The sequence below is a fragment of the Gorilla gorilla genome, chromosome 9 (assembly GCF_029281585.2).
Source record: "Gorilla gorilla gorilla isolate KB3781 chromosome 9, NHGRI_mGorGor1-v2.1_pri, whole genome shotgun sequence".
Lineage (NCBI taxonomy): Eukaryota > Metazoa > Chordata > Mammalia > Primates > Hominidae > Gorilla > Gorilla gorilla.
This window is the reverse complement of record NC_073233.2, coordinates 9,372,334-9,393,008: the sequence shown is the minus strand read 5'-3', so window position 1 is coordinate 9,393,008 and position 20,675 is coordinate 9,372,334. Positions and strand designations below refer to the sequence as shown.

Sequence of the window (20,675 nt, the reverse complement as noted above, 5' to 3'; positions counted from 1 at the left end):
TATGGAGCCCCCAAAGTCCCTCCTGCCTGGTCTCGGCAGGCCTACGGGCTGGTGCTTACAGCCACGAGGTGTTCACCAATCACACTCTCTCTCTGGCCACAGGCAGGAGTAGTGGAAGGCGTGGGTGGGACACCTGGGAGCCTACCAGGGGCCAAAGTTCTTCTGCACCCCCATCGGCCTGTGACACAGGAGTGCCGTCATCCCAGGGGGGTCCGGTGTGGGGTCAGGGAACCTGGCCGGTCCGAGCCCATGGCATCTGAGAGGGGGCCTGGGTCACTGTGGGGAGAGCCCCTGTACACACACACACTGTACCTGCCAAACACCGGCCCGCCCAGCAGCTGCAGCACCCCGAAGGTGGTTTGCAGGTAGCCGAAGGCAATGGAATCCAGGCCCAGTTTCCGAGACAGGTACTGAAACACAGGAGGGAGCCCGGGGGAGGGGCTGGGAAAGACTGCAGGGCCTGGAATCTGGGGTCCCTGGATGGGCAGGGGGTGGGAGGGGACCGAGGGCCTGGGTTCTGTTGACTACACAGTATGACCATCGAGGGGCCCTTCCCAGGGGGACCCTGCTCCTCCTAGGCGGAAGCCTGTTGTGGTCTCTAGGGTCCTTGCTACTCCTCTCCTAGGCGGGAGCCCAGGGTGGCCTCTAGGGTCCTTCCCCTCTGGGGGCACGCCCCAGAGAGGCACCTGACCCCCACCATTTTGTCTTCATTCATTCAAAACTTTGTGGGGGATGCCAGCAGCACTGTCCTGGCCAGCAACAGATTGTCCCAAGGCCCCCAAGTGACCTCCAAGAGGTGGCCCATTGCCCAGCAGGACACAGTCTGCTCTGTGAGGCCCCAGCCCTTCAGCCCCTCCGGAGGAGTAGGTCCATGACAGCATCCCTCCCAGGGACACCCTTATATCCTGCCCTAATTCTCTGTGATTTGGTCCCCCTGCAGCCGCTCCTCCCCCTGCCCCTGCCTCTGAGTTCCTGACTCTCCTTCCAGTGATGTAACTTCTTATGGGCTTCATTGTGTACCCCCCAAATTCATATGTCTTAACCTCCAGAACCTCAGAATGTGACATTCTTAGGAAATGGGGTTAATCAGGTTACAGTGAGGACATGAGGGAGGGCCCTGATCTAATGTGACCCATGTCCTCATTAGGAGGAGATTTTGGGACACAGACACACTCGGATGGATGACGTTGTAAAAATCCATGGGAAGACAGAGTGATGTGGCCACAAGCCAAGGGATGTCTGGGCTCCCAGGGGCTGAAAGAGGTGGGAAGGATCCTCCCCCGTGGGTTTCAGAGGGAGCCTTGATCTCAGACTTCTGGCCTCCCAAACTGTGAGACAATAGGCTTCTGTTGCTCTAAGCCCCCAGGGTTTTGGATACTTTGTTATGGCAGCCCCAGATGCTAATACACCGCCCCCGCCCCCTCCCCTGGACCTTTCCCTAAGCTCAGTCTTGGGGTCCCACTCCCCTTCTTTCCACTGTCCCCCTTGGTCCACACGAATTCTCCCCAGAGCACTTCAGTCCCAAGGGCAGTCAGTAACCCCCCCATCCCCCAACCCCAGACTCCTTCTTCCTTCAGCTCCATCCCTGCTCCCTCGAGGATGGGAAAGCCCTCTGTCTGCCAGATCTCTTCTTTGTTTGTGAGCTTGACCTGACAATCACCCCACATTCCCCTAGTAAACCTCTGCCTCCTCCATCCCTCCCCTCCCCAGCGCCGCTAGTGTGAGGATGCTGAGCTTCTCTTTTTTTTTTCTTTTTCTCTCTTTTTGTTTTTTTATTATACTTTAAGTTTTAGGGTACATGTACACAACGTGCAGGTTTGTTACATATGTATACATGTGCCATGTTGGTTTGCTGCACCCATTAACTCGTCATTCACATTAGGTATTTCTCTTAATGCTATCCCTCTCCCCTCCCCCCACCCCACAACAGGCCCCAGTGTGTGATATTCCCCGCCCTGTGTCCAAGTGTTCTCATTGTTCAATTCCCACCTATGAGTGAGAACATGTGGTGTTTGGTTTTCTGTCCTTGCAATAGTTTGCTCAGAATGGTGGTTTCCAGCTTCATCCATGTACAAAGGACATGAACTCATCCTTTTTTATGGCTGCATAGTATTCCATGGTTTATATGTGCCACATTTTCTTAATCCAGTCTGTCATTGATGGACATTTGGGTTGGTTCCAAGTCTTTGCTATTGTAAGTAGTGCTGCGATAAACATACGTGTGCATGTGTCTTTATAGTAGCATGATTTATAATCCTTTGGGTATATACCCAGTAATGGGATCGCTGGGTCAAATGGTATTTCTAGTTCTAGATCCTTGAAGAATCGCCACATGTCTTCCACAATGGTTGAACTAGTTTACAGTCCCACCAACAGTGTAAAAGTGTTCCTATTTCTCCACATCCTCTCTAGCACCTGTTGTTTCCTGACTTTCTAATGATCGCCATTCTAACTGGTGTGAGATGGTATCTCATGGTGGTTTTGATTTGCATTTCTCTGATGACCAGTGATGATGAGCATTTTTTCATGTGTCTGTTGGCTGCATAAAGGTCTTCTTTTGAGAAGTGTCTGTTCATAGAGGATGCTGAGTTTCTCATCCCCACGCCTGCCCATCTGTCCTCGCCTACCCAAGTCATCCTCCCTGCCTGCGTCACATCCCAACCTTTTGCCTCCTCAAGGGCAGGGCTCCCAATGTTCCTCTCTCTCCGTTTCTCTGCACAGTCCCCTTCTGTGGGGGCACCCACTGGACCAAGCTCCCAGTGCTCCTCTCTCCCCATTTCTCTGCACAATCCCCTTTTGAGGGGGTGGCAATGGAGCATGCTCACATCCTGTTACTTCTCTTGTGTTCTCTTGACCCTCCCCTACAGCTACTCCCACATATTTGCGGGCAGAGCTCTGAGCAGCTGCCTCACCTTGCAGCCTCCTCTCTTTCCATCTCTTTCCTTCTCTCCCAGCCCTTGGAGCAGGCCCCAGGGGACTATACTATAAAGACACATGCACACGTATGTTTATCGCGGCACTATTTACAATAGCAAAGACTTGGAACCAACCCAAATGTCCATCAATGACAGACTGGATTAAGAAAATGTGGCACATATAAACCATGGAATACTATGCAGCCATAAAAAAGGATGAGTTCATGTGCTTTGTACATGGATGAAGCTGGAAACCTTCATTCTGAGCAAACTATCGCAAGGACAAAAAACCTCCTGCTGTCTCCCCTCTCCCTGAGGTCCCCATTGACCCCACACTGCTGCCTCCAGTGGTCCGCTTTGGCAGGCCTCCCACTGGAGTGACAGTTGCCTTCGTGGCTTCTTCCCTCCTCCACGATGGTCTGCTGCTCTGGGCTGTGCTGGGTCCTCTGCCCCTCCTCCGCCCCCACTGCCAGTTCCCCCAGCTCATCCGACCTCCAGCCTCCCTGCCCTCTGGGGGAGCCCACCCCATGACCGTCTCCATGCTGCAGGGCTCCAGAGCCTCTGTGCTGAACTGCCTTGTGGCCAGCTCCCTTCGGCTCTCCACCAGGGTCTAAAATCGTCTCAAACTCAACCCGTCCGCAGCTGGGCTCCCATCTTTCACTCTCCTCCTGTCCATGCCTCCTTCCTTATGGGCTCAGGCCCAAATCTTCAGTGCTCCCTGAGCCCTGCTTTCTCTCACACCCACTACAGTCCATTGACAACACACGCAAAATCCAGCCACCTCTCACCTCCTCCACAGCCATCACCAGCCCAGAGTTCTTTGAGCAGCAGGTGGGGTGTGGTCCCATTCTGGCCTCAACCGGTCCACTCTAGCCACTCTGCTCTCTCCACTGCCCCAGGGCCTCTCCTGCTTCCTTCCAGCCCTGCTCCAAGGTTGCCTTCTCTATGAGGAAGACCTCGCCCCCTTCCCACTGCAGCCCCTGTGTGTGTGGACCACCAGCTCCGAGGCAGTGGGCTGTTGAGGATTTTTACACTCTGCAGTATTTCAGGTTCTGACATCAGGGTCAGCTCCTGGGCACTCAGCACGGAGTTACTCCCCATGAGAGTAGATGGGTGGCTGCAGCCACTCCACCTGTGCTCTGTGCCCAGCTGTGGGAAGGGTTCTGACTTCTCATTCACTCTTCCCCGCACCAACCCTGCAGGGAGGGACTGTTAGTACCCATTTTATGATGAGAAAACCAAGGCTCCTGCCCAGCCTTCCCCACTGGTAGGGAGGAGATTCAGGGCTTGACCCAAGCCATTTAGCAGGAGTGGGCGGGGCTCCTGAGGCACGGCGGGGAGGGATCCTTAGGCTCACCATCGGGCTGGGAGCCTCTGCCAGGCCCGGAATGGTGCCAAAGGCCCATCCCCACTCCCACCTAGATGCCCAGGTCCAGGCTCTGAGGGCTGAGAGGAGGAGGGCAGGTGTCTGAGCCCACGCACGCCAGGCTTCCCAGAAGCAAACACAGGAAGGGCCGAGGTTGGCCCTGACTCTGCCTGAGCTTCTTGGTGATGTGAGACTTTGTTCCCAAGCCTCTCCAGACTTGGTGAATATAATTTAATCATTACTATTACAGCTTCCAGAGCCACACACTGTGGTATAGACTACTGAATGATACACTAAACTAACATGAATTTGCCAATGAAATGTTTCCGCATTTGGCAACAGAGATAATAAAATAAGACAGCATTCTATCTCTTGCATGAAAAAGCTTGAGATCAATTTGCCACCACAGATCATTTAGTGGACAACAAGGACCCAAGAAGATGGAGGGGAGAGATAGAAGCTGCGGGCAGGTGCAAGGAGAGCCTTTCTGAGGGGTGATCCGCCCAGAGCCACACCGGATTGAACAGCCCTTGGGGCAGGGACTCCAGAGGGCAAAGGCTGCTGGGTGAGAGGCAGGAGGAACAGCGCTAGGAAGGTTTGAGGAGGTGCTGCCCCCAGGAGGGAAGTGGGGTGGCTCCCCATGGCTTCTCCCGGGGCTGGCACTGAAGCTGGAGCACAGGATGTGCTGACGGGGGTCCAGAGGCCGAGTCCTTAACTTACTCAGCTTAAGCGTGGCATGGAGTCCCAACTGGGAGGGGCCCTGGCAGCATGAAACCCCCACCCCCACTCTCTGTGACGGCCCAGATGGAGGGCAGGAGGAACAGCGGTTCAGCCCTGGCTGGGGCTGCAGGGGCTGGGGTGTGTTACTCACTGGCACGACGGAGAACTGCATGAAGAGGCAGGTAAGTTCTGTGGCGGCCAGCACGTAGGTAAGCAAGATGACCGAGGACCGGCCTACAGCGCTCATCCTGCCGGGGGACTGGCCCTGGTCCCTGGGAGCCCGAGCTCCCTGCATCCTGGACAGGCGCAGCAGGGAGACCCAGGAGAGATCCAAGCAGGAGGCTGGCGGAGCAGGGGGCAAAAGTCCAGTTGATCCGGGCAGGGGTGCTGAGTCACTGGGTCCCAGGCAGCACCCGCCTGGCCTTGCCTGCAAGAGAGGACAGCACTGCAGGACCCCCTCCCCAGTGGAGCTCTCCTGCTACCTGGACCTTAGAGGACACATCAGGGGGTCCCCCTCCTCCACTTTTGACAGCTCTGGTCTCCAGGCACACAGCCTCCAGGGGAGGGGAGACAGGGACAAGCTGCTCCACCCCACCCCTGCAGGTGGGCCAGGCTCAGTGCCTGGTTGCCTGATACAGGAATGCGCCATGCCCCACTTTTAGAGGGAGGCAGAGGCTCGGAGTGGTGGCTGAGTCCACCTCAAATCATCAGCGCCTTCTGTGGCCAGAGGGCTGATGTGGGTCCCTGTGCCTGGAGGTCCTCCGTAGGCCCACAGTGGCCCTGTCCCCAACACAGTGCAGCTCTCAGGGAAGGTCTACCTTCCCCTGTGGCCAGCAGCCAGAGCTCCAAGGGGCTTCTGGAATGGTCTTGCGTAGGGGAGACACAGCTCAGCCTTCCAGGCTCCCCAGTAGCTCTGCCTTACCTCCCACAGCGGAGTGCTGTCTGTCCCCACCCTTCCCCGCCCGGCCCCCAGCTGGTGGGAACTGGATTTTGCGGCTGCACAGGCCTTCCCCAAATTTTGCCACACTAACAGCTGACTGCACATCTGGGCCCCGCGGTACCGAACCCAGGCTGGTGGGGTAGGGCGGGGAGACCCCTGAGGGCCCGGGAGCTGCGCCTGGCGCCCTCCCCCATCCCGGGATGCAGGGGGGCTGGGGGGAGCAGGGCAGCCGCAGCAGGCACGTCAGGGGCACCTCATTGGGCAGAGGTGCGACGCTGCGCCGGAGTTCGGGGTTCGGGGCTCAGAGGCCGCCCTCTCCGGAGTGTGCTCGAGTACCTGCCTTTGCAGGGGCGGGCTTGGGCACGGGTGCCGGTGGGGTGAGCGCTCCCGGGTGACCTAGACACCGGTCCTTCCGGGATGAGCCTCGGCCCCGCCCTTTCGGGGGATGACTTGCAACAGGGACCGCCCCTCTGGGTCTGAGTTCCAGCCCTCGCGCTTTGCAATCGCCCCGTTCCGGAAGCGCCCGTGCCACGGTTTCTGCGCTCTCACTGGCCGAGCCCGCCCCTCCCCTCGAAGGACCCGCCCCTGCCCCGCCCACCAGCGGGCTCGCCCTGTGCCCGGCTTCGCCCGCCCCAGCCCCCTCCAGTTTGAATCCTGCCCGGTGCCCGGGCTGCTGGAGGTGGACACTCTGACCCTCAGGCAGCACAGGTGTCCACTTTGGGCCTGAGGAGGGGCAGTGTGGGCAGGGGATGGGACCGGGAGGTGGAGGGAAGGAGAGAATGGAGGGGAGGCAGGGGCGGGGAGAGAAAAGCGGAGAAATGGTGATGAGGGGTTAGGGGAAGAAGTCAGGGGAGGTGGTAGAGGGTGTGGTGTAGCCTGGCCCTGCCAAGGGTCTGCACAGAGCCCCAGAAGAGTGACCAGGAGACAGCTCTGGGCCCCTCCTTACTTCCCTCCCCAGACCCGGAGGCTGCCAGGAGCAGTTGAGAGCCCGCTTTTCCCCATTTCACCCTGCCTGCCACTTCCCCACCCTTTCAGGGGCCACCAGAGATGCCAGCACACAGGTAAACAGGCCTCATGCCGCCCTCCGCAGCAGGAGCCGCTGGAGCACACACACCCCACGCTGAGCACACTTGGCCCAAGCCCTGCCCTTGGCCTGGGCACCAATCTCCGTGCCCCTGACTGTCACTAAGTAGGGAGATGCTCATTCCGGACTCCCGCCCCACCTCCTCCCCAGGCAAGGGCTGGGCACAGGCTCAAATGTCAAAACCAGTGTCCCCCTGCCATGTGTCAATCATCGCTCAACAGAGCAGAGAACTGCAGGGGTGAGACAGGGTGGGACGGACATCGCAGAGGCGAGCGAGAGCCGGCCAAAGCCCTGGTGGGCAGGGGGCCAGAGCCAGATGGCCCAAGGCCGGCTGGCTAAGCCATTCCAATTCATCGTGGGAGTGGTTCAGCAGCTACCCTTGGTTCAGCAGCTCAGGTATGTTGGGCATCAGAAAACAATACCCCAAAATGAAGGCCCCAGAAGCAGCTGCGGAAGAAAAAGTGTTTCTCTGACCTTCTCTTGCTCTGCTGTCTCTCAGTGCCATTTTCCCCGAAGCTGGCCTTAGAAACTAGAATCCATTTTCCCCAGGGCAGGTCATAGAAATCAGAACCCCCCCTTTCCACACAGCCAGACATCAAACCTAAAAATATTGCTCTAACTTTCCCTCCACCTTTGTGTTTAGAAGCTGGCCATAAATTATCTGACCTCCCTTGTTTGACTGTAGGGCATAAGACCCCATTCCAGGAGGGTCCTGCTCCATGCCCAGAAGGAAGGAATGCTGCTCAGAAAGTTCAAGAAATCTAGACAAACAGCCCTCGCTGCGCTTCCCCTTGCGGTCCAGGAGCATTAGCGCAGGTCCCTTGGTTCATCTGTGTTCCCGCATGGATGTCCATACTTTGTTGAGCCTAAGCATCAGAAATGGCAATTTCCACCATATCTTTTTTTTTTTTTTTTTGAGACGGAGTCTTGCTCTGTCACCCAGGCTGGAGTGCAGTGGCGCGATCTCGGCTCACTGCAAGCTCCGCCTCCCGGGTTCACGCCATTCTCCTACCTCAGCCTCCCGAGTAGCTGGGACTACAGGTGCCCGCCACCGCCCCCGCTAATTTTTTTGTATTTTTAGTAGAGACGGGGTTTCACCATGTTAGCCAGGATGGTCTCGATCTCCTGACCTCGTGATCCGCCCCCCTCGGCCTCCCAAAGTGCTGGGATTACAGGCTTGAGCCACCGTGCCCGGCCTGTTTCCCCATATCTTTGGGTCTTTGTTCTGAAAACTCCCATTCACACACGTCAATAAATTTGGGGACCAAATGCCTTTTGTCCAATCAATATGCCTTCTGTGAGCTGGTTTCTTAGCAAACCCACGGGTGCAGTGTACCGCTCGAGGAGATTCCAGCCCAAAGAGTGCAGACGTGTTTGCATCTGGAGTGCGTGTCCCCAGATCCTCTGCCAAGCTCGTTTTCAAGACTAGTCACCACTGGCCTCCCTGGGGATTTGGGGAGAGTGCAGTCAAGCCGAGAGCCCAGGTCCAGCCAGAATTTCCTGGAAGGACTGCACAGAAAGGCCAGCTGTGTAAGGTGGGGGTAGGTGACAGGAGTCTCAGAGTGTCTTAGATTTGGGACTCCTGGGGGAGGATGGGCATCCACATGAACCCTTACTCAATGGGGCAGGTGTGAGGGACTGTCCCCAACAGGTTCCAGACGCCTCCTGGGTTCCCTGGGGAGGGCTTAGAGGATGAAGTGGCAGGAGGAGATGGGATGAGTTACCAAACTGCCCAGAGGTGTGCGAGGGAGGCTGAGGGTCCTCTGGCGCTGAGGTGTGGCGGAGGTGCTGGAAACTTACCACTGTCTTCCTCCAGGTGAAGCAGGGCCTCAGGTAGCCAGGGAACTGGTTGAGCAGAGGAAATCGGATAGACCTTTTTTTTTTTTTTTTTTTTGTCATGAACAGGCTCAGTGTGAATGGGGGAACTTCCTGGTTCTGAGGGAATGTGGGAAAATTGCCCTTTGGGCTGGGTGAAGAAAAAAGCAAGCGGAACCCTGGGACCCCTGGACTTCCTCCTCCAGAGCAAGCGGCTTTGGTCGTGGGCCAGCGAGCCTGTGCGTCCCCAGCCCCAGGGTGTTCACCGCTTCAGAGAAGCATGGCGACAGTTCTGCCAGATGAGAGGATCCAGGCTGACTGGAGGAAGGAAGGGCTTTGTCTCATCTGGGCTCAGGTTTGGGAGAGACGGCTTCTCAGAGGAGGTGATGCCTCAGCCAGTCTTAAAGGTGAGCACGGATTGTTTGGGTATGGGAGGGGCATCCTGGCTGAGAGAATAGCATAGATAATGGCTTAGAGGTGAGCCCAGGCTTGGAGTGTTCAGGAAGCTGAGCCACTGGAAGGGGCTGGGACCAAGGGTGTACAGTGGGGTGACGGGGCAGAAAGTGAGTCTAGAGAGAGGGGTGACCCTGGGAGGGCTGGGCAGGGACACAGCCAGACGTGCACTGAGAAGTATTGCTCTGAACACTGCACCCTGGAGGCTGGGACCTCTGAGGGGTCTCCCGAATGAGAGGAGGCCAGCTTCAGAGCTGACCCCTGCCTACACCACTGCCTGGACATTTGAAATGGCTTTGGGCCTATCTTAACCCAACACACATTTATTAAGCACCTACTGTGTGCAAGCCCCGTGCCAGCTGTTTGGGACGTCAGCTGGCAAAGCTGACCGCCCGTTGGTAGCTTGCATTATTAGAGTGCATGTGCAGGCTTCGGGGAGGCAGAAGATCCCGGGTCACCACAATGCCTAAGGAAATGACTCACTGCCTACGAGCACTTGAGTTCTTCCTGTGTGTGCAGTGGACACCGCTGCAGGGTTCTGAGCCCCTTCTCTTCTCCAAGGAGCCTCTGGCTGATGTGCTGATGAGGGGTTGAGGGGAGGGGGCAGTGCAGGAAGTCTCTGCTGTGGTCCAGATGAGAGGTGGTGTGGACTTGGATGGGGCATGGGGGGGATTTGAGGGGCAGGTTTGGAACCTCCCTGGAAGGAGGCCTGACAGGCTTCCTGCTGGTTGGGGCCTGGGCTGAGAGGGCCAACTGAGGGGGCCTTCAGGTGCGGCTGGGGGCGACATGAGGGGAGGCAACCCTGCAGGTCCATCCACGGGAGGGGCCTGTGGGCCAGCAGAGAGGGCAGAGTGTGCATTGTGCAGTTTGCGGCATGTGGTCTGAGCTGGATGTGAGGGTGTCATTGACACTCAGGTCCTGTTTAGAGCTCCCACCCTGGATGAGATGACCAGGAGTGGATGGGGCTAGAGAGGAAAGGGGCCAAGGGCCAAGGCTGGACCCCAGCATGAGGAGGAGGTGCCCAGGGTTCTGACCAGGGAAAGGGAGGGAAAAATAAAGGAGCTGGGCCTGGAGAGGAGAGGCAGGTAAGCGAGTGAAGGCCTGGGAGCTTCCTTGGGGCCGAGAGCTGGAGTGACTGGTGGCTTTGGCAAGAGCATCATGAGCATGGGGGCTGACACTCGGGATTCAAGCAGGAGGAATGGGCTGGACACCCTTCTGAAGGGTTTTGCACCAAAAGGGGGCTGAGAAATGGGACTGTGGCTGGAGGAGAAGTGGGATGAAGAGAGAGAACCTTTGTTTACAATTTTAAGATTTAAAAGAGTGATGCTGCAGAGGACGGAAGGGTGATGTGGAGGGAGCAGGGAGGGTCTGGCCTTCACCATCCCTCCATGATTCTGCAGAGGACTGAAGGGTGACCTGGAAGGAATGGGGAGGGTCTGGCCTTCACCATCCCTCCATGATTCTGCAGAGGACTGAAGGGTGACCTGGAAGGAATGGGGAGGGCTCTGGCCTTCACCATCCCTCCATGATTCTGCAGAGGACTGAAGGGTGACCTGGAAGGAATGGGGAGGGTCTGGCCTTCACCATTACTCCATGATGCTGCAGAGGACAGAAGGGTGATCTGGAAGGAGTGGGGAGGGCTCTGGCCTTCGCCATTACTCCATGGGTGAAGTGAACGTGTTCTCCTTGAGGCTTTGTACTCTTACTCCTATGATTCTCCAAGGACCTGTCTCAATAAAGCCAACAAGGTTTTGCCTGGGGCGGGACTAGAGCGGAGGCAGGGTTGGATGTGACTCCTGCCCGCCTGAACCTTGGTTCCCGCCCACCTTACACCTTCTCAGCCAGGTGAGGTGCGGTTGCAGAACTTGGTCAATGGGGGCTGCCTGGATCCCACAGTGGGATCTGTGTCTGACACCCTGTGGGGCTCTGTCCCAGCACCCCAGGCTTTGTATGTGTTCTCTTGGGAATCACAGCCTTATGAGGGGCCTCCAGCCTGCTGTGGGCACTGGGTGCCTGGCCTCGGCTTCATCTGGGAGGTGTCAGGTTAACAGTCTGGGAGGCTGGGTCCAAAGGTCCTTCACCCCCTGACCTGGTATCCTTGGGACCCAGGGGTCAGCCTTCAGCCCAAAGGGGCTAGGCTTGTCAGGTAGCCCTGGGGGGGCCTGGTGGTGCCCACTCTGTCTCTCATCTGCTAGGCCCCGGCTCTGCAGGTGCACGTGAGGAATTGGGCTGTCAGGTGTTGAGGAACCTTCTAGAACTGGACTCTGTGAATGCGCTTCTGGGATTGGAGTTTGGGCAGAGACTTCTAGGAGGAGGGGCAGGGGCTGGAACTCATCCAGGGCTGGTTCTTGCCGGGCTGGGCATTGGGCTCAGACACATCCCATGAGAGGTGTGTGGAATTGTGGCCTTTAGGGCCAGGACCCCGGAGGAGGCTCTGCCAACAGGGGCTTCTCCACTGGCCTCTAGTGAACCAGGGAACCCAGACGGGCTTAGGGCCAAGGGCCCAGTCCCTGACACCAGTGTCCAAATGGAGGGAGGGTGGCAACCTGCTATGGGCTTTGGGGAGAGTCCTGTGGTCCTGGATGGGCAAGCACTCTCCCCTCACTGGGCTCCACTGTGGGCCTGGACCTGGGGCTCCAACATGGTGGGCTGTGGTTCACGTATTTGTGTTCACGCTGGCCAACAGCCACAGCTGAAGGAGATAAAGGCCCAGATGGCAGCATGGGGGAGGCATCCAGTGTGGGGCCTGAAGACTGGAGCCCTTGAGGCCTTTGGGGGACAGTGAGAGTGTAGTCTGGAGTAGCCCACGTCCCCTTTCTCATACCACAGGCCAAGGGACCAGAGGAGATGGGTGGAGGAGCTGGGACCCTGCTCTAGGAAGCTCACTCATTGCTTGGGGGAGACCTGGTTTGCTCGGGACTGAGGAGTTTTGGGATGTAGAACTTCCCATGCCAAAATTGGGACAGCTCCGGACAAACTGGGTCACCCTCCCCTCATAGGACCCTGGAGGCCAGAGGGACTCTCTCCAGTCCTTGACCTGGAGGCAGGAAGGGACGATGGTGGAGGTTGGGGAGGTAGCCAGGCAATGGCATAGGAACTGGGAACTGCGGGGTGGTGGGCCCAACCTGTGGACTCCCTTGAGGGATGCCTTGCCCGACCTCAGGACTCAGGAAGAAGGAAGAACAGCCCTTGCAAAGGACGGATGTCCATCCGGGGAGGCAGGGGGAGGAGCCAGCAGCTGGCGGTCCCAGCCTGGCAAGGGCTGTGGTGGGTTGTGTGTGCATGTGTACGTGTGCATGTGAGCATGTGTGTGCATGTGAAGGGCATCATGGGATCAGGAAGAGATGTGCCTCAGAACGGGGTCCTGAGAGAGCAGCCTCACACCTGCTCACCAGCCAGAACTGGGAAACTCAGGCAGGATGGGTGGCATGGCCACCAGTGCCTCTGTCCCCCCACAGGCACCTGCCTGAGGGCCTGGAGCTTAGCTACTGCCCATCTCATAGGTACACACGTCTCCCTCAACTGCAGCCTCCTTTGGTCCCAGTCCCTTTTCCCCCCCAGGAACAAAGGACAGCCCCAAGCTCTCACCATCCAACCCACATCCATGTTCTCTTTATTTTATTTTTCATAAGACAAGGTCTTGCTCTGTCATCCAGGCTGGAGTGCAGTGGTGTGATCATAGCTCACTGCCACCTTGAACTCCTGGGTTCAAGTGATCCTCCTGCCTCAGTCTCCCTGGTAGCTGGGACTGCAGATGAATACCAGCACACCCAGCTAATTAAAAAAAAAATTTTTTTTTTAATAGAGACAAGATCTTGCTATGTCGCCTGGGCTGGTCTTGAACTCCTGGCCTCAAGTGATCTTCCCAGTGGAATTACAGGCATGAGCCATAGTGCCCAGCCTCCAGGTCTTTTAGAACCTTCAGAATTCAGTAGGGAATCCAGAAAGAAGCAGGAAGGATTTCCAAGAAGCAAGAGGATAAGTCGCAAAACCCATGCAATTACTTCTGACCCTTGGAGGCCTCTCAGCTCTCACCTGTCCTCCCTGCCCCTAGACTTGCTGGCAGCTTCAGGGAGCCTGGCTATTTGGTTTCCACTGGGGGCAGCCACACTGGCATCTCAGTGAGGTGTAGCAGCCTCCCTTCCCTGCTCCAGGCACCCTGGACATGGGTGGGTGAGTTTCTAAAACTCCGGTGGTTCCCACCCTGGACCTCTGGTGACACTGCTGTGTTCCTGGGGCAGCCAGCCCTGGGGCCCTGGCCCCTCAGCCCCCACTGGATCACGCCACATTTTGCAAACCAAAGAAGCATGAGAGATAGAGAGCTCCAGCTTCAAGCACTGTCTGCCCTGCACTCATCTTTGGATGGGTCTGTGCCTTTGTCCCCTGCCTGGAATGGTCCCCTTGCCTGTACGTCTGTTCCCTTCCATCCTTGGATCTTGGCACAAGTCATTGCCCTGAAAATCCCCCGTCCCCTCCTTCATCATGCAACCTGGGCACCGCCCTGCCTTGTATACTTATTTCTGCTTCTGCCTGCCCACCTGGAAGCCCCTGAAGGCACAGTCGCCCCTGAGGTCCCAGGGAGATATTGCTGAATGGATGGACAGACAGGTGAGGCCATAAATCAGACACCCCTAGTCCAGGCCTCAATTTGACATTTGAGGAGGAGGCACTGCTCAGGCCGCCAGGCCCAGGCCCAAGTGCCCAGACACCCTCAGCAACATCTGCCAGGCTGCCATGGCTAATACCCAAATACAGGGCCCTGCGAGGTGGCTCATGCTTGTAATCCCAGCACTTTGGGAGGCTGAGGCTGGCAGATCACTTGAGGCCAGGAGTTTGAGACCAGCCTAGCCAACAAGGCAAAACCCTGTCTCTACTAAAAGTACAAAAAATTGGCTGGGTGTGGTGACGCATGCCTGTAATCCCAGCTACTTGAGAGGCTGAGGCATGAGAATCGTGAACCTGGGAGGCGGAGGCTGCAGTGAGCCAAGCTTGTACCACTCCACTCCAGCCTGGGCAAAAGAGTGAGACTCTCTATCTCAATAAAACCCAAAAAACTCCCCCCAAAACCAAAAACCCAAAAGCAAATACAAATAAGACCCCACATAAGCTCAATTCACTAACTGCTTCAAATTAAAACCTGGGGTAACCCAGGGAAGGGGGCAGCTGTAGATAGGGCTCAGCAGGGGGGCCCCAATCTTAAAATCCCCAGCAGTCAGCATGCGTGCCAGGGGCCTGTGCTTATGACAGGGCCCAGCACTCTGCAGCCAGCCCCACCAGGCTGGCATCTTCACCACTGACCAGGCCTTGCCTGGGTCTGGAACTCTTGAGCCTCAGTTTCCCCATCTGTGAAATGGGGACAACGTTAATCCCTGCCTCATGGGATGCTTGTGAAGATTAGACAAGATCATTTGCACATCAAGTGCATGGCATGAGGCTGCCTGGCAGAAAGGGTGTGCTGCAGTGGCAGCTGGTACTGACCAGCAGCTAGGGGATGGGGCCACTGCTGGGTGCTAGGCATGTGTGCCTCAGTGCTCACTCAGGGCTGGCATGAAGACTGATGCATGAGAGTCGGAGTGACCTGTATCCCATGGACTGTCCTGAACTCTGACAAAGGTGGGGTTCACTGCCCAAACTGCTCATCATGTAGATAACATTTCATCCTAGGCTTGGCACGGTGGCTCATACCTGTAATCTCAGCACTTTGGGAGGCTTAGGCAGGTGGATCATGAGGTCAGGAGTTTGAGACCAGCTTGGCCAACATGGTGAAACCCCGTCTCTACTAAAAATACAAAAATTAGCCAGGTGTGGTGGCAGGCGCCTGTAGTCCCAGCTACTTGGGAGGCTGAGGCAGAATTGCTTGAACCTGGGAGGCGGAGGTTGCAGTGAGCCAAGATCGCGCCACTGCACTCCAGCCTGGGCGACAGGGTGAGACTCCATCTCAAAAAACAAACAAACAAACCAAACCCCTTTCACCCTGCCTGCCTGTTTACATGGCAGGGGTGTAGGTGCCTTTCCTCCCCGCCAGCCCACGTCTCTGGGTATAGAGTGAATGTCCAGTTTTCATTACAGCACAGCTGGAGGGGTGGCCAGTGGCAGCTCTCTGCCCTGCCTGCCCCTCTAGGTTGGAGGGAGAGGCTGATGATGGTGAGGGTAGTGGCATCCTCAAGAAGAAGGCCGCTGTGCCAGGCACATACTGACTTGCCCTTTAAGCCTCATCAGAAGCTTTACAGATGAGAAAGAAGAGGCACAGAGAGGTTAAGCAACTTGTCCAAGGACACACAGCTAGTAAGAGGCAGATGATCTGCCCAACTCCACAGCCTGCTTGTTTGCTGCTGGCCAGGCAGTGCCTGTCCCCTGTTCCCCATACTGTTTCCCTTGCTGGGCCAATGCTGAGGAGCAGGTCTGATAGCCTCCAAGGTGAAGCCAGCTCCTGAGCTGCAGCCCCAAGCCCTGCAGCCCTCTCCAGCGCCCTCCCCTGGGCCCATTCTCTGCTCACTCTCTGAGCTCGGCCTGTGTGCCGCCACCTCCCTAACCACTTCCCCAGCTGCCCTGATTGCTGGCCCCCAGCTCCCAGCCAGAAGCAGGACTATGATTCCTTGTTCCGAAGCAGCCAGGGCACAGTTGTGCTCAGGACTGAAGGGTGTGAGTGTCCATACGTGCCCAGGCAGTGACCACGCGGTGGGCAGGTGCAGGCCTGACAGAGAGGCTGCAGCCTCGGGGCTGGCTGTCACCTAGGGGCTCCGGGCAGCAGCGCCAATGGCGGGAACGAAGGCAGAGGGCGCCGGGCTGCCGGCCGGGCCTGCGGGGGGATAGGGCAGGAAGAGGAAGAGGAGGAGCTGGGGATGAGGAGGGAAGGAAGGAGGAGGGAGGGGAGGAGGGGCAGGGGGAGCAGAGAGGAAATGGGGGAGGGGCGGCAGGGCGGGTACCCACCTCTCCGCAGAGCGGGCTCTTTGTCTCCCCTCCCCCACCCCCTGGAGACTGGCGAGGCCCACGTGCTGTTTCCCACTGAGGTGCGAGTGACACCGCCCACCCCCCAGATCCGAGGGGTGTTGGGGTTTTGTGAAAAATGCGCTCCTGCCCGCTGCAGCCCGGACAGCCACACTGGGCAGAGCCCCCATCTTACACTTGAGGGGACTCGGGGTCAGAGAGCAAGGCCCTGGCCCAAGTCACCCCCAGGTGTGAGGCATGAATGAGGTGGGTGGGGGTCCTGGTGGCTGTGCCGTTTCGGGACGCCAGGGGGCAGCAGGCGCCCAGCTTCAGCCCTCAGGCTCCAGGCTCCAGTGGGCGGGAGGCTGCTTGGCTTCTGGCTGCCCCTGCGGCTGGGGAAGGGGGCACGGGCAACCTCTTGGTTGAGCATCTACTCTGAGCAGCCCTCGCCTGTGGGGTGCAGCCACCTGGGAGTGTGTTAACCTGGGAGGCGGCCAGGGCAAGCCTGCCGTCACCTCCTGGCCTCTGCGCTCGGTCTGGCCAACTGCCCTGGCTTCAAAATTCAGCCAGGAGGAGGTGGAAAATGGGAGGGAGGAAGGAAGGAAGGAAGGAAAGAAGGAAGGAGTTAAGTGTTGGGGGCTCCCCTCCTTCTCTGACCCTGGAGGTCAGTGGGGCGGGACCCCAGCTCAGGGCAGGAGGTGGCTTCATTGTCTCTGACTTGCTGGGGGACCCTAAGCCGGTCACTCCACCTCTCTGGGCCTCCGTTTCCTGCACAGGAAAGTAATTGGATTCAGAGAGGTCACGCCATGTAGCGGGCGCTTTTAACTGACATCTGAAATAAAGTCTCCCTCAAGGCCTGGGAAGCCCCTTCACCCCCGAGGGCCCAGTAGGGGTGAGGCTTCCTCAGTAACTGCAGGCCCCTCCTCCTGCAGTGGAGGAGGGAGTGGTGGGGTGCATCTGGGGGCCCTCATGCCACCTCTCTGGAGGCATCCCCACTCTCTGGCATTTCAAATAGGCCCTGAGCTTCTCTGAACACTGTGGCTTGGGTGTCGAAAGCAGGGTGGGAGGGAGTGGCTTGGAGAGGCCTTGAGGCCGTGGTGCCCCCCGTAGGCAGGAGATGCTGGTCACAGGGGTCTCCCCGAGCTCCAGCAGGAAGTCAGGGGGCTTGGTGGGAAGGGAGATCTGCTCACACCGGATTTGTTTTTCCTGCTGTTTCCCTGATAAAGTGAGCCACTGGGCCTGGGACCCCTGTGTCTGTGTCCTGTGGATTGGCAGGGAGAGGAGGAAAGGCCTGGTGGGCTCAGAGCTGGCTTCAGGGGTGTCTGACATAGGTCCCCACATGTCCTTGAGACCCTCCTCGGTACCTGCTTCCTAGCCCGGGAGTCCCCTTCCTAGCCCAGAAAGGCGCCGTGTGAAGCCCACGATGACCAGTGGCCCTCGGTTTCCTGGGACATTCAGTGCTGAAACCAGCAGTCTCAGGCAGGCTGGGATCAGGGGGTCCCTCTCTTCCAGACCCCAAGGGAAGCAGCCCCTGGTCCCGTTCTGGAGCAGGGGTGACTGTTCCCTATTCCCACTGGGCCTCTCCTCAGGGCCTGCCCAGCTCCGCCCATCGGTTCCTGGGGAGTGAGGACCCCTGGCCGGAACCCCCAGCACAAGGCAGTCCCTGTAATCGGAGCTTGTGCCGCATGTGGCCGCGTCACCGCAGGGAGGCCGGCACCTGCGGAGGACGTGCCTGGCAGCCGCCCCAAGAACAGCCTGTCCTGGGGGGCGGGGCGAGCCTTGCGCACGGGAACTGGTGCGGGGGAGCTCTCCTGGCCCAGCATGGCCCCCCGCCAAGTGTGTGCTGAGCCGCCTGTTGTGGGAGGGGGGGCCTTGGGTTAATCTGTCACTCCCCATGCCCCTGGGGCCTCTGGGCTGGATGACTCCCCACCCCATCTTATGGATGGGAAGGTGGAGGCTCAGTGGGGGCAGGGGGCTCTGGGGCCTTTGGGGGCACAGCCAGTCAAGCTCCTGTCCAGGGCTGGTCTGAGGATCTGCTGCTGGGTGATGTGGTTTGAGGCCAAAGGGGTGGCCTTTCCAGAGTCAGGCATCCCTGGGCAGGGTTGTACCCTGCACAGATGCCCAGCCCTGGCTCTAGGGCTTGGGGTGGGAGATGTCAGGGGAGATTCCCAGGGCCCTTGACTTCTTTCTGTTCCTGCTTTCTTGTGCCCTCACAGAAGTCCTATGGAGGGGCTCAGGCTGGGTGAAAGGCAGGGCCAACCTCAAGTCTCAGTGATCTCAGGCAGGTGGCTTAACCTCTGGGAGCCTGAGTCCCCTCCCTTGCAAAATGGGCACAAACACACCTCCCTCTCAGGGGTCTTGGAAGGATTAAATGAGGCAACGAGCCCAGCCCTGGGTTAGGGCAGGGCCCTGAGCAGGCACAAGATGAAGCCAGCAAGCGTTGTCATTGTTTATAATATCCCTCTGGTCCTCTCCACAGGGCACCACCTGGGGAGCAGCTGGGGAGGCAGCCGGGAAGGGCACAGACACCTCTTGCAGGGTCCCTGGGGTGCTGTGGGAGGGTGGTACTGCTGAGGGCAGGCTCCGGGTACCCGGAGACTCTCTAGTGGGCCCTGGAACAGCACAGATTCAGATGGTGTCCAGCCCTCACCTCCTACCCACCTTGACCCTGTGCCTGCATTCCCCAGCCCTTTGTGATTGATGGGTGATATGGGGCCCATGGCTCAATGGAACATTCTTTGAGGCCTTCGTTTGTTTGAAGACAGATAGCTCAGGGCCTCAGAACCCAGGGAACAGGCCCGAGGCAGGTTTCACCATGGGTCAGAGGGGAAAGAAGAGCTCCCGGCCTGTCCTTGGTCACTCCCTGATAGGGGCCATTGGCCCGCTGGCCGGGTGTCCTGTGTCCCAGAATTTGGGTTCCCTGGGGCTCTGGGTAGGGATTGGGCCTAACCTAGGACGGGCATTCCTAGCCCTGTGAAGCCACCTGCGGCACACATTCCTGATGGGGCCATGAACATGCCGACAAGGCAGCTGTACAGCTGCCACACCCGGGAAGGGGAGGCCTCGGGCAGCCGGGGAGGCACTGGAGTGGAGGTCACCCGCCAGAAAGCACATGTGGCCAAGGACATGGCTTCCTGGGCCTACCCTGGTTCTGCTACTCATGGGCCAGTGTGTTTGCCTCTGGAAGCCTCTGTCTCCTCGGCTGTAAAGTGGGCCTACGACATTGACCGACCACCCATGAGGTTGTGGTGAGGACTGGCCCATGGGTGGCCCCTGGGAAATAGCTGGCTTAATGATTCCAGCACGAACATCCACCAGGATTGGGACCTAGGCTTCTCGGCTTCTGGGTCTTTCCTAGCAGGAATGCACAGCAGTGAGGGCTGCAGGTTAATCCTGCCTTAACTGCTTGGGCAGCAAGTTTTTCTTTTTCTTCTTCTTCTTCTTTTTTTTTTTTTTAGAGGGTGTCTTGTTCTGTCGTCCAGGCTAGAGGTAGTGGCACGATCATGGCTCACTATAGCCTCAACCTCCTGGGCTCAAGCAATCCTCCCACCTCAGCCTTCCGAGTAGCTGGGACCACAGGCACATGCCACCACACCCAGCTAATTTAAAAAATATTCATAGAGATGGGGTTTCTCTATGTTGCCCAGGCTTGTCTGGAACTCCTGGGCTCAAGTGAGCCACCTGCCTTGGTCTCCCAAAGTACTGAGGGTATATAGGTGTGAGCCATGGCTGCAGTAAGGTTCGAATCTTCTCAAGCCTTGGTTTCCTTGTCTGTAAAAGACCAACTGAAATCTACCTATGCCTTCCCTATGTATTAGGGTATGTAACGCCCCACTGTGATGGACAAGCCTACATTTCTAGTGGGTTAAGATGCAATAAAAGTTTATTGTTTGTGCCCAACACAGGCAATGCGGTGTGCAGAGGGTGCTTGGTGGTTCTCTCCTGATGGCCCCGCAGGGTCTGGAGCCTCCATCTGGCCAGCAGAGGGCGCAGAAGGACTGCCTGGGCAGCTCCGACGTGACCGCCTGGAAGTGGTGTACAGCGTTCCTGACAACGTTCCCGGCCAAAACGGGTCCTGCCGCCCACTTGTGTGCAAGATAGCTGGAAAATGTCTTTCTGTGTGCTCCGAGGAGAATGCAAAGGCTGGTGGATGTAGTGCCTTTCCTCTACTGCTCTCTCAGCTGGGGGCAAGAATGACAGGACGTGAACATGCACACAAGGGCCCGGAACTCAGGACCCCCCACAGCGGTCTCCCCTGCCCCCCCAACCCCGCGCTTGCAGGATTTGGGGCACTAGCACAGCACAGCCCACCCCTTGGGACTAGCACCCCCTCCGCAGTTCTGCTCTCTGCAGCAACATAGAGTACAAATATTGTTCCTTTTGTTTCTTTTTTCCCTTTGGATACATTTTTAATTACAAAAATAGAGCTTGATTGTTGCACCTAGACAGATGTTT

General features: G+C 57.8%; 1 protein-coding gene and 1 long non-coding RNA gene across 4 annotated transcripts in view; one reads left to right on the top strand and one right to left on the bottom strand.

The window, feature by feature from the left end:
* Positions 1-6,403, bottom strand: part of SLC67A1 (solute carrier family 67 member 1) — a 22,766-nt gene extending 16,363 nt beyond the window's left edge. The window contains exons 1-3 of one of the 3 annotated variants that reach the window (XM_004050450.5): positions 6,278-6,403; positions 5,153-5,428; positions 313-410 (exon numbers count right to left, since the gene is read on the bottom strand). In XM_004050450.5, coding sequence (XP_004050498.3) covers positions 313-410; positions 5,153-5,296 — 242 coding nt within the window. In that variant the 5' untranslated portion in view covers positions 5,297-5,428; positions 6,278-6,403. The other 2 variants (XM_019036425.4, XM_004050452.5) reach the window with 2 other exon arrangements.
* LOC101141446 (SLC22A18 antisense RNA) lies at positions 5,031-20,675 on the top strand. Its single transcript, XR_008669536.2, has 3 exons — positions 5,031-5,183; positions 8,931-9,247; positions 20,126-20,675. It is a non-coding gene; the product is annotated as an SLC22A18 antisense RNA (long non-coding RNA).